General features: G+C 57.6%; 1 protein-coding gene across 1 annotated transcript; it reads right to left on the bottom strand.

Annotated features, from left to right (window-relative positions):
- Positions 1–1,361: 1,361 nt before the first annotated feature.
- KCNE2 (potassium voltage-gated channel subfamily E regulatory subunit 2) lies at positions 1,362–1,742 on the bottom strand. Its single transcript, XM_054575994.1, has one exon. It carries the CDS (start codon positions 1,731–1,733, stop codon positions 1,362–1,364), a length of 372 nt encoding a protein of 123 aa, XP_054431969.1. The 5' UTR covers positions 1,734–1,742.
- Positions 1,743–16,485: the final 14,743 nt, after the last annotated feature.

The following is a 16,485-nucleotide window of genomic DNA, read 5'->3' as shown; positions in this document are numbered from 1 at the left end:
TGTGGTAACCCTGTCACGTTATGTCATTGTGCCGTTTCCAGGTCTGACCTCCTTCGTGCTGCCGGGTCGAGGCCGGTGAGCCAGGGAGCCAGATGCTAGGTGTTGCTGCTTAAATTAACGAGTGAAGTCAGCTAATCTGGGGATTGCAGGCTCGTCATCTACAAACAGAACGGTCTGACAAGACCTCAACGACCTCCCAGGTGCCTTCCATGCCTCCGCAGCCTGCAACAGGGTGAGGGAGCCCCGCAGGACGGGTGGGAAGCCGTGGCTGTCCAGCTTTTCAACAGACATCGGCAATTCAGGCACTTTCTGTACCTTCTGTCTCTTCACACTTAAGATGAGTGATTGTAAGGAGAAGGAAATAAAACTGAGTGGGAAAAAAAGTGGTTTGTAAAGCAATGTCATACCTTTTATTATTTTCCCATAAAAATGAAAATCTTTTAAAAGGAAGTTTTCTGTAAAACTTCAAATGTTCATTAAAGAATATGTTTGCCCTGGGGAGTTCTTTTTTTTTCTTTAACATTTTATTTATTTATTTACTTTTAGAGAGAGGGGAAGGGAGGGAGAAAGAGAGGGAGAAAAACATCCATGTGTGGTTGCCTCTCGTGTGCACCCCCTACAGGGGACCTGGCCTGCAACCCAGGCCTGCGCCCTGACTGGGAATTGAACCAACAACGCTTTGGTTCCTAGGCTGGCACTTAACCCACTGAGCAACACCAGCCAGGGCAAGCCCTGGGGCGTTCTTAAAGATGCTCCTCCTCTGTTGTGGACTGGCTGGATGCGTGTTCTGTCTTCAGACTTCCAAATGAGTGAAATGCCAGGAAAAACAGTACATGTGATGTGACCCCGTGGTTCTGTTCATTTCATTCCGACTCTACACTGATGAATTCATCGATAAACACTCCTATGTCAGTCTGGTGAGCAAGTAGTGGATTTTGAACGTCAGAGTCAGAGTAATACATCCTATTGATAAATTGGACCAGTCGCATACAAAATAACATCTCATGAGGCAGGAAATTCAGGGCCTTGCACATCTCTCCTTCCGCCCCGCCACCGCCCCCACGGCCCCGGCGCTTTGCTTCTGGTTGGGCCGTATTTCCACTATTGACGTCGATTAAAATGGCAATTCCATGGCACAAAAAGTAAAGAAGTCTTCAGCCCCAAACCTTGTTCCAACGAGCAAGCACCGGTCCCTGAGATGGAGACGTCACCTGTCTTAGGTAACCGACCACGTGACGTCCAGGAAAAGTCCCGGCAGAGAGCGAGGAACTTGGTGTCTCCCCAGCAACGACCGTTGGGGTTTGCTCTGTGGCACGAGCGTGTCCTCACGTCTGGGTGTCAGAGGTCAGCCTCCTCGCTTGTCAAGGGGACATCGGGAACCCCGCCGCACCGAGGTTCTCGTGGACGGTGGCCCTGGACTCTTCCAGACTCAGAATCTGGTTCTTGTCCTTGGCCTGCCAGTCGTCCACGATGTACTGGTGGTAGGGGTCGTTGGAGTGCTCCCGCCGCTTGGACTTCACGGTGCTCACCAGGATGGCCACGACGATGAAGGAGAACATGCCGATCATCACCATGAGGTACAGAATGACGTAGTAGAAGTTCTCGGCCTCCACCCGGGCCTGAAGGGCATCCTGCTCTGCTGTCGTGTTCTTGCGCCAATTGTCCATGTACGTGACGAAGATCCTCCTGAAGGCGTCTTCCAGCGTCTGTGTCAGGTTGGCCAAGGCAGGCATGTTGCCCTCCTGCCGCAAAGTGAATAGTAAAACAGATGAACGCGCTTCTTTAGAAAGGGATCCTTTCTGCGTGTGCCTACGATAAGGGATGCTGGGAGGGGCATGCAAGAGGGAAAGTGAGGTTATTCCTCAGCCCAGCTGGCGCTCGATGGAGAGCCTAGTGTGTTATTCTTTCCACTTTTCATGATGCGTGTTTTGCACGCATGATATCTGACAAAGTTTAATGAAGGACAGGAAACTATACATGGTATCCCAATTTATATACGTAAATAAATGTATACGTGCATATGAAAGTGGAAAAAAGACTGGAAATAAATAGTTCAAAATGTTAACAGGGGATGGTATACTTAAAGAATATTTTTTTCTTCTTTATACCTCTCTCATGTTTCAAATTTTCATGAATAACCTTGCATTACTTTGTCGTAGAGCGCAGCAGCGACACAGTAGTTAGCGCGGTGCCTCGTTCACGACAGGCGTTGGGCAGACAGCAGCTGACAGAGGCCGTGGCTCGTGTACATTCCGTGTCTATTCCGGGACTTGTGAGGTGGAAGGCTGCACAGGGACGTGGGCAGCCTTTGGGATTTGGGTCCTACCCCACGTCTAGGCAGGGCTTTTTCCAAGTTTGCCGGAGAGAGGGCCACGTACGTCCATATTTGAAAGAAGTATTTGAGGTGAGAGATACAGAGAAACCACCTGGGACGTCAATGCGCTTCTCCCACCAGCTCCCCTCGCCGCCCTCCCGGTCCTTGCCCAGCCGCCAGCGTCTCTCACCAGGTGACACTGGGCGACACCACACCGCCCTCCCCAGAGCCACCCCTCGGGTCACCCAGGCCCATCTGCCCTGCACAGCAGGCCACGTGCACTTTTAAAGAGGGAAATGACACCACGTCGTCCCCTTGATTTTGAAAACAGTACAGCACCTTCCTGTCGTTCTCCAGACCCTAACTCCTGCGGGTTCACCCCGCCCCGGCCGCCTCCGCAGGCACCCCGCCCTCCGCGGCCAGCCGGCCGCCTGGTCACACCGGCCTTGCTTCCCCCGCCCGTCACCGTTGTTCTCCTGCTGCGTGACATTTGCGCATCCTGTCCCCTTAAGCTGGGCTACCTGGCCCTGCTCGTTCCCCCGCCACCCGCTCGCCTTGCAGCCCCAGTCCCAGCGCAGCTGTCCCCGGGCCCTGCTCTCAGCCAGTCCCCGCCCCTCCATCTTTTCTCCAAGCATCTTCTTATTTCTCCTCCAAGCGGTCCGCAGTGCGTGATCATCCCGTGTGCGTACCGCTGGTGCGCGTGTGATTGTGGCTTTGGGGGCCCATCTTTCCCACGCGGCCGTCCTCGCCAAGGGGCAGGGCTTGCGCCGCCTTGGGCACAGCGAGGGGCTGGCACGCAGCCGGGCGCGCCGTGGACCACGGTGGGTCTGACGAGCCAGAGGGACACGGCAGGCTCCGCCAGGCACTGGCCGGGCGGTGGCGGGTGCAGGGATCGCGTGCGTGTGGGTGCTCAGGGGGGCGGCACAGGCACAACCATCGCCGCACAAGGGGCAAACAGTGGGGACGGGAGTGGACAACGTGACCCGGAGCTCAGAGGACGGAGCTGGGCGAGGTGCACGGGTGGAAACAGAGCCGGAGGAAGGCAGGCAGGAAGGAGCTGGTGGTTCGTGGGAACCGGCAGGTCCTTCCTGTCAGTAAAAACCCCGACGCCCGACCGCATGGGGGTTTGCCGGGGGCCCTGGGGAAGCAGCACCTCCTCTCTTAGCGTGTTCCTCTCCCTCCCTCCCCGGAAAGGGATGTTCCAGATCTCTGCCCCGCCCCGGGGAAGGGGCTCAAATACGCTTCCAGGACTTCCTCCCACAGACGAGTCTTCCCAACAGTTATGCTGAATCACTGTAGTGAGACGATAGTTTCCTCACTCTGATGTGTTAAGTTCTATTACTCAAGGAGCTCTCAGATCTCTTTCCCTCCAAGCCACACAAAGCCCGGTGGGTTGAAAAGAAACCTAACAGATACATTTGCCCCGAAGCACGCATCAAGCGCATTTCCTGAGCCGTGCCACAGAGATGCGCCCTTTCCCCTTAAAATGACACACTTCACCGTGACGAAGTGCAGCTGGGCTGGTTTTAGTCCAGCTCCAGACTCCACCACTGGCTCCCTCACCCTTGAAGAGACAAGATCTCCTCTTCTGGGGGGAATTTGCACCAGTTTCATCTTTCAAAAGACCCCTCCCCCCGCCCCATGCTATGCCAGGCCTGTCCGGTGAAGATGGGGCAGGTGGCCGTCCCTTTGTGTCCTCGCCCTCCGTCCGTCCCAGCCCTTCCCGACAGCTTCCTCCAGCAAAGAAAGCCGTCTGCGGCACCCGCGGGACAGAATTCCGTTTCTTTTTCGGGAAGCCCATTGAACGACGGGCTGTGCAGAGAGGCTGCTGGAAAAGCGCTGCGTTGACAAAGCACAGGGCTGCTGGCGGGGTAAGGAGCCCCCCGGGGGTGGGGGTGGGGTGGGGCTGCGTGTGGGGGGCCCTGACTCAGCGCCTGGGCACAGGTGGGACTGAGACGGGGAAGGAGCAGACCTCTCCCGGGCAGAAAGTTCGGTCCCCTGTGTGTTCTTCCTGAGCGGCCGGAATTGCTCGGGCAGCGCGTCTCTAAGCGATGGCAGCGTGTGCTGGGCCACGTGAGGCCCTGCCTTGCGTCTGGTTCCCCCAGAGCGCAGCTGGCTTTGCAAATCCTAAGTGACTGGAGCTCCTGCGCCCACCTGCTGGGGTCCCCCAGTGGAGGACGTCAAGTCCCAGTGTCACAGGAAAGGACAAGAGGACAGGCCACCCTCACCGCCAACACAGTCCGGTGAATGTCTTCACCAAAGCAGCCCGTCTGCTGCCCCCGCCTGTGGAAAGCCCAGGCGAGTGCCCAGACGCAGTCCCCCGCCCTGCGGGGCCCGGGAAACTGGGAACAGAGGACAAACGTCGCTGTGATGCTGTGCGAGATCCCCAGGACGGCAGCCGCAGGGGAGGCCTCCGACTCCACAGCTGCAATGGGGTGAGGCCCTTTCAGTGAGCTTGGGGGGGGGACGGGGGAGGGCCCAGGAGAGAGGACAGACCCCCGAGGTCACCTTGGTCTTGGAGGTGACTTTCTCTGAACGGCCTGTAGAAGGAGAAATGTAGTTGCTACAGGACAAAGGAGCTGTGTCTCCTGACTCCTGCGTACAGACGGCAGTTTGTTCCTGTCACCTGAGAGCCCCGGGCCGGGGACACCTGGTCCCCAGCTTCTCCCAGACCCCGAGGCTGTGCTGGAGAGCCCTTCTCAGAGCTGCTTCTGCAAACCGTCCTGTCTGTCTGTCTGCTTGTCTTCGGTGACTCATTTGTTGTGTGCTCACTTGTGTGACTCTGGAAACGCCTCTGTGACGTGGATTAGGCTTCCGGCTTGTGAAGGAGGGGACTGAGGCTGGGAGCGTGCGTCCCGGGGCTCCTGATGACTGGCCGCCTTGAGCGGCGGGAGGCGGGACTGCTGTCTTCGTCTTTGACCTTAGCGGACCGTTCCCACACGTTGGGTGCGTGAATGAGCGCTCCTCTCCCATGTGCTGTGGAATTCAACTGGAAACTACGAGGACAGTGACTTTTAACTTATTGGCAGGGGCAGAGAAAGGTAGGGTTTGCAGATCCCTTGAAAAATTTAAAAAATTTTTCATTTTATTGTTTTCCCCTTGAAAAATGTACATACGCACATATGAAGCTCTCTGTTCAGTTTCAGGGGCTCCCGGGCCCCCTAAAGCCCACCCAAGAATCTCTGCCAGGAAGTACCTTTGGTGCCGAGAGCCACAGGGCTTGGCTGGGTTCCTTTCGGGTGTGGGCATGGCAGCGTTCGCCAGCCTGTTAGAGCTGATACTGCTCATTATTTGTTCAGCTCTTCTAACGGGGACAAGGCCCGCTGCTGGGCAGATCGGGAGGTGCTTTCTGATAAGACTTAATCACAGACTGAACAGGTCCTAGGCGCTTGACCCCTGGCCAGGCTGAAAAGTCAAGTCCAAGGTGGATTCGCTTTTTGCACGCTGTTGCCTGAGCCGCGGCTGAGCAGCCGGTGGTCTGGCCCATAACCCCAGGAAGCAGCCAAACCACAGCCGTGAAAGCGATTCCATCGGCAGGCGTGCGGAAACATTCAGACTTGGTACGTTCCTGATACTCAGGATAACTCTTTCCCTGAGAGACACTGAGCATACTTGGAATACACACTTACCCCTTTTGTGAGCAGAACACCACACCAGGCGTTTAGTAACGCGAAGGCCACCGTTGTGTATGTTCCGTTAAACCAGGTGAAACTGCCATTTATGTAGGTGAAAGTGGCCGAATATTGGCACTTTTCACATGGTTCAAACTAATATTATTAATATATGTGGACCTATATATTTTGGATAGTTTCAATAAATAGTTCTTGCTTTAAAAACAAAAATAGCAGGTGGGCCCTTCGGGACGGCTGAGGCTGGCCTGCCGGTGCGGCAGGCGGAACGACCCCAGCCTACGCGTCCCAGGTCGCCGGGCTCGCGTGCTGGCCACGGTGCGAGGACAAGCGGCCCCGTCGCCCAGGCCGCTGGCCGCGCCCACCCTGTCCTGGCAGGGGCCGCACGCACAGCCTAACGACTCCCCGTTGTCATCGTCTGTGGCCGGCCAGCCCAGCCGGGCCAAAGAGTGAGACCCAGACCGCGGCTTGAGCGCATGTGTGTGTCGCTGCGTTGTCCTGTCTTCAGGACACACAAGGGCCACCTGTCTCCAGCTGCGCCGGCCACAGGTGTGTGTAATTCAGTACAAGGGCAGTAGGACGGTCCCAGGAAAGGGTCGCCCACCTGCTCTCCAAACCCAACGTTCTCCTTTGGGGAAAGACGGGGGATATTTAGCATCACCTGGGCCTACAAAAGGCAACACAGGCTTTCGTTTGTACATAAAGAATAGAAAAAGATACGATTATCTACAATTACCAGTGAAACTCCCATTAAAGACTCAAAATGTTCACCCAAAGGCGATTACTGAAGAAAGGAGGAAAACATTACCAAAAAGTGAGGGGGGCAGGGGAAGGGGAGAGCTGGGAATTGTTTTTTAAAAAATCATTCCTTTTATAATTTTCTGGCAAAGGGAAAGAACTTTGTTACTTAATTCCCCCAAAATGAGAGTTTGCAGCAGAAGCTGACTCACCTGTGCAGCGTGTGAATCCCGCCACCGGCCAGGCCCGGGTCCCTCCGCCCGGGTCCCTTCGCCCGCGCACCCGGGTACCGCAGTCCCGCCACCTGCAGCCGGGGCCCTCGCTGGGCCCTTAAGAACCCTGATGTTTGCGCTCACCCCACGTGGAAAGCTGAGCACCGCCCGGCAGCTGGGAGCAAGCGCCGGGCCCGGGGGTGGAGGTGGGGGGGTGGGGAGGTGAGCCTGGCCGGAGCCTGGCACTGGGCACGAGGCCACGCGGTCCCTCCCCGGCCGCGACGCCAGCGCCACCAGGGCAGTTGCCGGCCCAGCGGGCGCCCGGTCCGCGCCCCGCAGGCTCAGTGGACAGCGCCGCCCCGAGGAGCCGGCGCGCAGGTGGAGCGAGCGCCCCGAAGGGCTGCGCGCGGCGGGCCATAGGGGCGGGGGTCGAAGAGAAAGCACCCAGTGAGCCAAACGCAGGGCGCTCTGTGGAAGGCCCGGGAGCGAGCCCGCTCACCGGAGGGCCCCGGCAGCCGGGTGGGCGCCGGGCGGGCGGGCGGGCGCCGGGCGGGCGGGCGGGCGGGCTGGGCCGGGCGAGGGCGGGCTCAGAGCCCGGGGGCCCGACGCAGCCCCTTTCGAGGCTGCCGCCGCCCTCGGGTCCTGCCGCCCCGGCCCGGCTCAGGGAGGGACCGAGGGCAGCCAGCGCGACAGGAGGAAGAGCGGCCGCAGACGCCTGCGCCAGCAAAGCCGCTTGAGGGTCGCGGGGGCCGAGGCCCTGCGGCGCACGCAGCTGCGCGAGGAGTTCAACCATCGGATTTTCTCATTGAACCGGCCTCGAACGATGCCCTTTTGATGCTGGTGGAGGGGGGCGGGCACGAGGAAGGTGGTTGGGATTTCAAATTGCTGCACATTTTAGTCGTTCAGGTATTGGGCGCCATCGGAACAAAGACAGGAGTCTCTGCAATTGGCACCGCTTCTCCTGACACTGCTGTGCTGGAAGGCGGCCTTCCCGGAGCAGGGGAGGCAAACCCAGAGGGGCAGGAACGCGCGATCGCCCTGGGCTCCCGGGGCATCTCCGGGGAGGTGGTGCCACCTTCTGGTGAAAACTAGGAACAGCGTCCAGTCTCACCGCGCAAGCAGCCCGGCCTGTGCGGCGGCGCGTCTGGAATTCTCCCCCTGCCAAGAGGAGGAGGATCCAAACTGCGCAAGGGGGCGCTTGGGCGCGCAGAGGCAGCGCTGCAAGACGAGACACCCTGAAGGCTGAGCGTGGCTTTGGAGGCTGACAAACCAGATGAGCCAGTCCCTCCGCGTTCCTGATCTCTGAACGCGTCCTCTGTCGGACGGAGAAAATATGAACTCCCACCTTGCTGGGTCGTTATAAATATTAAGTGAGATATGAAGCCTGAGTCCAGACGTGGCACACAGCAAGAGAGTTCATGTCCTCTACGTCATAGCTGTTGCTGTTATTTTACAGAGAAATAAGCAAGAAGACGCCGCAGCGAGAGACGTGGCTGCCCGACTAGATCTCGCCAGGGAAAAGAACGTTCTAGCACCTGGGGGAGAGGAGCTCCTTCGTGGCTTATTTATATTTTTTCCATTTTTTATTCTTTTTAAAGTTAAATTTATTGGGGTGACATTGGTCAATAAGATTATGTAGGTTTCAGGTGTACAATTTTATGATACCTCACCTGTATTTTGCTTTGCGTGCCCACCACCCGAATTTACGGCTTATCTTTAGATAGCTCCGCCCCCTTGTCACACGACTAGAATGAGCCGGATGCAGGAGCGAATGACCCGCGTCTCAGTTTCAGGCTGGAGGAGCACGTGGAAGGGGTCAGTGCCGTTTTGTTTCCCCGCGACAGGCGCGGGTCCCCTGGCCCCCTGCAGAAGGTTCTCTCTCCACAGGCTCACTGCACATCGCCCCCAGCTGGAGAGAGGAATGGTCCCCACCCAGAAAGCAAGGGACACAAAAGCCAGCCTGCTCTTTGCGAGTCAAGTTGCAGCCCACGTCTTCACAGAGCTCCTCTGCCTACACGCAGACGCGCTTTCCAAACCCAGGGAGCAGAGTCTGCACTTGGGTTGGAAATTGGATGTTAGTCCATCTGATGTCCAGCCCTCACGAAGCCCCAGGTTCCTCCCACAGAGCAGAGCTGGGGAAGGCTGTTTAGCCGAGTCGGCCCTTCAAGCTGTGGAAGCTGCTCTCCTGAGGGCCCCCGAGGATGCACAGCAGCACGCTAACGAGGCCCCTTCAGCGGACGCGCCTGCTCACGACAGGCCATGGGGGGTGCGGAGAGGGCGGTGGTGTTCCCTGGACATTTCCACATCGGTCGCCGCCTCTCCGCCTCAGCCAGCCCGGCTGGGAGACACCTGCGAGGGCCTTATCTACTGACCTCCTGCCCCCCTGGGCCAGTGCACACCCTCCTTCCCCCTCCGCAGCCCCCCAGCACAATTACGTCGCAGGTTGGGCTTGCGCCTGACCCCGGAGTTCATTCACCCACAGCGGTGACCACAGAACTGTTGTTCTTTGGGCTGTAAGTACACGTCCTCTACTCAAGTGTTTCTTTTTCATGGAGTTAATATTAATCCTTTCTTTTCATTTTTATTTAGCTACCTTTGAGCCTCTTCCTATACCCCTCAATGGCTCAACATCATTATTCCTTTGGGACATGCAACTTGTAAGCACGGCAAGATGCCACGACACACCTACAGAATCGCTAAGGATGTTTAAAAGACTGGCAACACCAGGTGCTGATGAGGATGCGGGGTCCCTGGGACTCGCCTGCAGTGCCCGTGGGGTGTGAAACGTGCGACCACTCGGAGACAGTTCGCCAGTTTCCTGGGAAGCTACTGTAGGGCCCCCCAATCCCACTTCTGGGTACTTATCTGAGACACTTGGGGAAAGTATGTTCACACAAAGACTCAGACGTAAATGTTCATAGCAGCGTTATTTGTAATAGCTAAAAACGAGGAATAACCTAAAACGTTGTTCAACGGATAAATGGGCAAACACGTTGTGGTATACCAATCCGAAGGAATGTTCCCTGACAGTACAAAGGAACAAACTAACGATACATGCAACAACGTGGACGAATCTTGAAAATGTCTGAACAGGAGTAGTCAGATGCAAAAGAGATGATACGGTGTCATTCCATTTCTAGAAATTCCAGAAAGCACCAAAGTAATCGAAGTCTGTGGTGATGGAAAGTAGATCAGCTGTTTCCTGGGGGGTTGAGGGGAGGTGGAGAGAGGATTTTTTGAAGTAACTGAAATGTTTTTATCCCTTGATTAGGTGGCGACCATCTGGGTGTATGCATTTGTTCAGTCTCAGTGAACTGTACACTTAAAATGGGTACATGTAATTTAATGCAAACTATTCCACAATAAAGTTGACTTCTTTTAAAATCTCCAGAAAATCTGCTCCTGTCGGTGACTTGTAAATTTAAATCTCCAGCCCACTGCTCTCCGCTAAACTTCAGGTTCCGACGTCCAAACGCTCCCTTGACGTTTCCATGGGGAGGTCTCAGGGATGCCTTGCCTTCGAAGGTCCTCACGGGATTCTTAATTCTCCCACCAAACCTGCTCCGTCCTCATGGTCAAGTTGCCGCCATCCTCCCAGGCTCTGAAGCCCGGAACCTAAGGAGTAGCTTTGATTCTTTCCTTTTCCTCACCTTCCACCTCCAATCCATTATCAAACACTGTTGCCTGCCTCTCACCAAAGACAATTCTCTCCGAGTCCCGAGGAGGGGGTGTGACCTTTCCCACTGGCGTTGAACACCCCCAGAACCAACGCGGCCGATTCCAGCCTCTTTGAAAACCATCTGGGCTTTTGCGTCAAAACTTGTAGAGCAGCCGATTGCAAAGAAGAGTCAGGGCGCATCTCACGGGCCAACCAGACACCGGTCCTCAGGACCCGCCCCCTCTTTTTTCTGTTTCCGCCTTGTGGCCCGTAGCCGTGTTCTCATTTCCGCCCGCGCGACCCTCCGCCCCCGCGGCCCTCCGCCCCCGCCTCCTCGCTGGGCAAGCGAGCCCTTCAGCTTCGCTCCTTCCTGCTCTGGGGGGTCGTGGGACCTTGGCGCTTCAGAACGCACCCCGAGTCGGCCTGCTCTCTGCACCCCGAGCTGGCCTGCTCTCTGCCCTCCAGCTTCCTGCTCCGCCCCCTCGCAGCCCCTCCGAGCAGCAGCAGGGTCTCCCAGCGAAACAAGCGCGAACGTGCGGGTCCCCTGCTCAGAACTCTCTGCTGGTCTCCCATCGCCTTCGGAATAAAGCCCAGACGCCCCCGAGCGGCCCACAGGCCACAGGGCCCGGAGCCCCTGGCCCGGCCCCCGCTCCCTCGGCCCCGCGTCACCTGACCCTGCCTCTCTGCTCGCCTTGTTTCTGCCTCAGCATGTGCGTCGATTTCCTGTTGTTACTGTAACAAGTTACCCCAAGCTCAGGGGCTTAACAACACACATTTGTTATCGTGAAGGTCTGGAGGTCTGAAGTCCAAAGTGTCTCTCACTGGGCTAAGCCCAGGTGTTAGCAGGGCTCATTGCTCCTGGAGGCGTCGGAGGACGAGCTGCTTCCTGGCCGTTTGCAGCTTCCAGAGGGGCCCGCACCCCGGGGCTCGTGGCCCCGTCTGGAACCCCTCCGGCCCCTGCCGCAGCCACACAGTGTTACCACTGCCTCGGACCCTCTCGCCTTCCTCCTATAAGGACCTTGGGTGCAGCACTCGCCTGCCCAGGGCATGCAGGGCATCGCACCTCAAAGCTCTTAATGTGGCCACAACCGCACAGTCCCTTCTACCACGTAAGGTGGCTTTCATCCCGGGTGCCAGGGGTCAGGACATGGGCTTCTCTAAGGGGCCGTCGCTCAGCCGCCGCAGCATCTCGGCATAGGCTGCTCCCCCTGCGGGATGCTCCTCCTGCAGATCTGAGCGCCGCTTGCTTCTTCTCCGCGAGTGAAGTCTGGGTGCAGCCCGCCCCACGGCGCTGCCGGCCCCTGTCGGTTCTGAAGTTGTCGTGTTTTATTGATTTCCTCCCCCCTCCCCGCCCCCCGCCACCGTCTCGAACTCAAACTTGAGCTCCATGTCAGCAGGGACTTTGTCTGCATGGCCCTTTCTGAGTCCACATGAACAAAAGCTCGCGATGCTTCCTAAACTCCCGGATGAGGTGGTCGTTCTGGCTTCTGGCTCTTGTGAAGTCGCCCCGTCTATTCATAGGGTCCCAAGTTTATTCTCCCAGCCAAAGAGAGGCTGGAAAGAGAAACTTCTTAGCCTTTCAAAGACATTACCAGAACTTGGCTTTTCCTAAGGGGCTCATGAACCAGGAATCGCCTTTGAGGGTTTCAGCAGGAGTGTGTGGCGCTGAGAAAAGCCGGAGCTGGCTGCGCCGAGAGGCAGGGGCGGCTCCCCACAGCTGTGAGCAGGGCTGACAATTTCTCTGTGCCCAGCTGCGGCCTGTCCGGAGGATGACAAGGGTCCTGGAGTGGATGCCACAGTCTGACTGAGGAACCACTGCCGTTGTCTCCTCTGAGTCACAAGCTCGGCCATTCCTGTTCAATGTGGCTTCACCATGGTGTTGCCAAAATAGGGGGCCCCTTTGGTTTGGCCATGAAAAAAGCGACCTACAGGGCGCATTGGAGATGCTGCTTTAGTGGCTGAGCAAACCAGTGAAGTTGTTCCCCTTCCAAGGAGCCTCCTCCCCATATGCCCCTGGCTCGGACAGCCTCCTGCCTGGGGGCCCAGATCTTGCCACCCAGAGGCAGTGGGTCCCTGGCGCCACCACGGAAAGCCAGGGGGTGCCTCGGCTTCATCGGGTTCTGTTTCCCTTGGGGAGGCCCCAAGCCCACGAAGGCAGGTGCCATGGGCCCGAGGGCGGGCGTTGTCTTTAATTTCTGTTAGTGGACGAGGAAGGCCACATGAGCTCATGAGTGTCCCCTGTCACCGCAGAGTCCATCCCCAGGCGCATTTCTCCCCCATGTGTTGTTCTGGAGTCAGTAATACCTTCCTGCTAGAGAATAGAAACAGGCAGGTGTGCCTGCCGCGGGGTTAAACGTGGGTGGGGAGGGGACGGGAGTGGGCGGAGCCTCGTTCCCCTGGGATTCGCTGGAGGGAGGCCTGGGTGCTTGTCCCAAAGGCGCCTCCGCCTGACCGGGGGACAGCGGAGGGGGCTCCAGTGCGAACGCGGTCTGCTTCCCCGCTTTGCCGAGAGTCAGACCTGCCTTGTGGCCTCTGCTGAGCACCCAGGTCCCTGTCCACACTTCCAGCGAAACTTCCCAGAATGTCCCTGGCCAACTCCCTCCTCATTCCCGAGCCCTGGGTCCGGCACAGCGTCAGCTTTCCCTGCACCTTCTGTGCCTGCTGCAGAGACAGAGGCCGTGGCGGAGAGCATCCAGGGCAGGCAGGGACCCCCACGTGCTCCCCGAGAACAAGCTCCCCCGCCCCGCCCCCATCCCCGGGGCCCCTCCCTGCCTGCCCGACGCCCTCAGGCCCCCCTGTGGGGGACCTCTGCCAAGCCAAGCACCCGCTCCCTTAAAAAGTCTCGTCTAAGATTCTCTTCTCCTTGAAAACTTAGAACAAACCCGTGTTTTCTGGCCTGGTCTTGGAGAACACTCCCTCTAGGCCTCTCCTGGGTTACAAAGTCATGGAAGCTGCAGGAATCTGCTTCATGTTACACCTGTCAGGATGGCTATTATCCACCCTCCCCCCCAAAAAAAAGGGTGAAAGGGAAAAAGAAAGAAAGAACAGAGGAAAGCAAAGATGACCACCGCTGGCGAGCCTGTCGGGACCCCTGCTCACCAACGGTGGGAACGGGAAATGGCGAGTCTCTGTGGGAAACAGTACGGAGGTTCCTCCAAAAATAAACTGAAGTAGGACGACCCTATGACCCAGCCGCCCCGGTCCTGGGTAATTACCCACAAGGACTGAAAGCAGGACCGCAGAGACACATGAGCAGCCCTGTGGCCACGGCAGCACAGTTCCCAGCGGCCAGGGGGAGGCAGCCTAAGCGCCCACCGGCGGGCGGACGGGCGAAGAAGAAGGGTCCAAACACGCAACGGAATGCTACTCAGCCTTTAAAGAGAAGGACGTTCTGTGACATGGGACTAGCTGGGTGACCCTGGGGACACTATGCTGAACGAAGTCAGTCAGTCACAGAGAGACAAGCCCCGCACCGTCAGGGATGTGAGCTGGGTCAAAGAGCCGGATCGGAGAATGAGAGCGCAGCCGGGGGCTGCTGGCGCTGGGGGAGGGGAGGCGGGCGTTTCTGATCAGCAGGCGAGGACGCCGGTCCTGGAGACGAATCGGCCCTCGGGGTGCCCACCGGTCCGAGCGCGGCACCACCGCGCGGCACAGGCAGAGGGGCGTGCGTCCGGGGAGCCGCCCCAGAGAGCCGGCACGGCTCCCTGAGCCACCATAACGCGGAGGGCCGGCACCTGCTGGCCGCCTCCGAAGAACAGGTGACGGCTTTTGAGTGCATGGCTTTACCAGCCTGGCCGGGCAGGTGTTGTTCAGAAGAGGTGCCCGTCGGCTACGGCCAGAGAAAGAAAGCACGAACCAGGGGCCGCGGTGTTCAAACGACCGGCCACCTGTGTCCCCGCGGTGCGGCCAATGTGTGTGGCTCCCGGAGCCGTCACGGGCAGCGGATCCAGGATGACGAGAGCCCGCAGGGCTCTGGGCGAGGCCCCGGGTCTACTGCATTTTTAATTTGTATTTTAGAGGGCCATGGGTACAATGTTCTATACAGTTCTCTTTTTTAAATTATTTTTATTTTGAAATCAAATTATAGGCAGAGGAAGCTGCAAAAATGTTGGGTCCCATGTGCCCTTCCCCCAGCCGCCCCCGCGGTGACATCTTACGGAACGAGAGTATAACATCAGACCCATTGTTGACTTCAATACGATGTCATGGGCCAGACCACGGAACTGACTCGGATCCTGTTCTACGTGCACTGGTGTGTGTGTGTGTGTGTGGTTTGATGCAATTCCTTCTGATGCAGAGATTCCTGGAACCGCCGCCGTTTCTCTCAGTGCTCAGACCTGCCCTCGCCCCGCACTAAGGCACCCTGCGTAGCCCCCTTCACAGTCCACCCCTCTCCTGTCCCTCCCCCCTGTCGCCCTCTCCAGAAACCTGTCACTGGGAGAGTACAGTACACAACCACCTGGGCCTGGCTCTCTCCCACTCAGCACACCGCCCGTGAGGTCCGCCCGGGTTCCTGGGTCAACAGCGGACCTCACGGGCGTTCTTCCGCTTCCTGAGTGGCCCTCTCCTCCAAGGACACTGAAGGTCAAGGACGCTGGAGTTGTGGTCAGGTGTTTGCCATGGCGCATAGAGCTGCTAGGGACGTTCACATACAGGTTCTGGCATGAACCAGGTTTTTGCTTTCCCGGGATAACTGCTCGAGCGTGCCATTGCTCGGTCCTGTGGCAGACGTAAGCTTAGTTTTATCAGAAACTGCCACATCGGTTTCCAGAGCGCAGCACCGTCTCCATTCCGACCAGCAGGGGGAGAAAATCCCAGTTTCTCCATATTGCCCCCAGCGGAGCCTTGCGTTTGGTACCCAGGGTCAAGGATCCCTAGGACCCTGAGGGTTAGAATGACGGGGGGTCCTGGAGGCTGCCTGGTCCAGCCGCCGAGTCTGCGCGGGAAGGGACCGAGAGGCTGAGAAGGGACCGGGCCACGTCTCCGGTCCCCGTGTTAGGATCGTTACACTGCCTTCGCTCTCAGCAGAGCGGAACCCTCTCCCGGACGCCTCCAGACACTTGTCAATGGTTGGGCAGAGCCTAAGAGCCTTGTGCAGTCCTGGGGGGACCTCTTGCCCAGGAAATGCGACCTTGAGCTTTGCTGCCCTTGAAGAAGCCAGGCTTGGGCTGCCCTTTCGGGCTCCCGCACGGCTCCCAGTTGACCCCCGATTGTCTTCTCTTGGGAAATGACTAACAGCACCAAAGTTCAAGCAAATCTGGAGTCACAGCCAGCGTTCCCGGGTTCGCCCTGTCCCCTGCCTGGTCAGCAATGTCAGCAGCGTTGCTGCAAGCTCAGCTACTCCCAGGCGTCGAGCACCGACTGTGTCCCGGGCCATGGGTGCGGCGCTTTGTGCACCCTGCCTCCGGAACTCAGGCTACCCCGCAAGGTTGGTGCAATGAGCCTCTGCATGAGAAACCATGGCTCCGAGAAGCCATCCTCTCAGGCTCAAAAGTTTCAGAGGAAAAGAACCAGTTCCAGGTTGTTCTTTTGCACAACCGCTGAGGAAAGCGGCCTTCCCTGTCATTTTCTGACTTACAGGTGCCATGTGTCGGTCTCTGGGTTTCAGACCTGGCACTTGGGTAGCAGACACCAGGTGGCGCCAAAGCTGAGCTTTTCTACTGAGTACCAGCCGGGCCTTTCGCTCTGGTGCCTGCTTCCAACTCAGTGGCAGCATTCCTGGCATGTTGAGCTCTTTATTAAAAGAGCAGGCATCCTTGCTTTCTTAAAAATCAAATCACTGAATTTTAACAGCTGCTTATGTTTCTAAGACAGTTACACTTCTCCGCAAAAAAGTAAAGAAATACAGCATCTAGGTGGAAGAGAGAACCTTTTCACGTCAATTGTTTGAAATTGCTCTTTATTCTAACCGCGGCCTTTCCGTATAGAAGTGCT

Source organism: Pteronotus mesoamericanus, unplaced genomic scaffold (assembly GCF_021234165.1).
Source record: "Pteronotus mesoamericanus isolate MK-2021 breed Mesoamerican mustached bat unplaced genomic scaffold, CSHL_Meso_final contig_116, whole genome shotgun sequence".
Lineage (NCBI taxonomy): Eukaryota > Metazoa > Chordata > Mammalia > Chiroptera > Mormoopidae > Pteronotus > Pteronotus mesoamericanus.
This window is presented reverse-complemented; position numbering and strand designations above follow the sequence as displayed.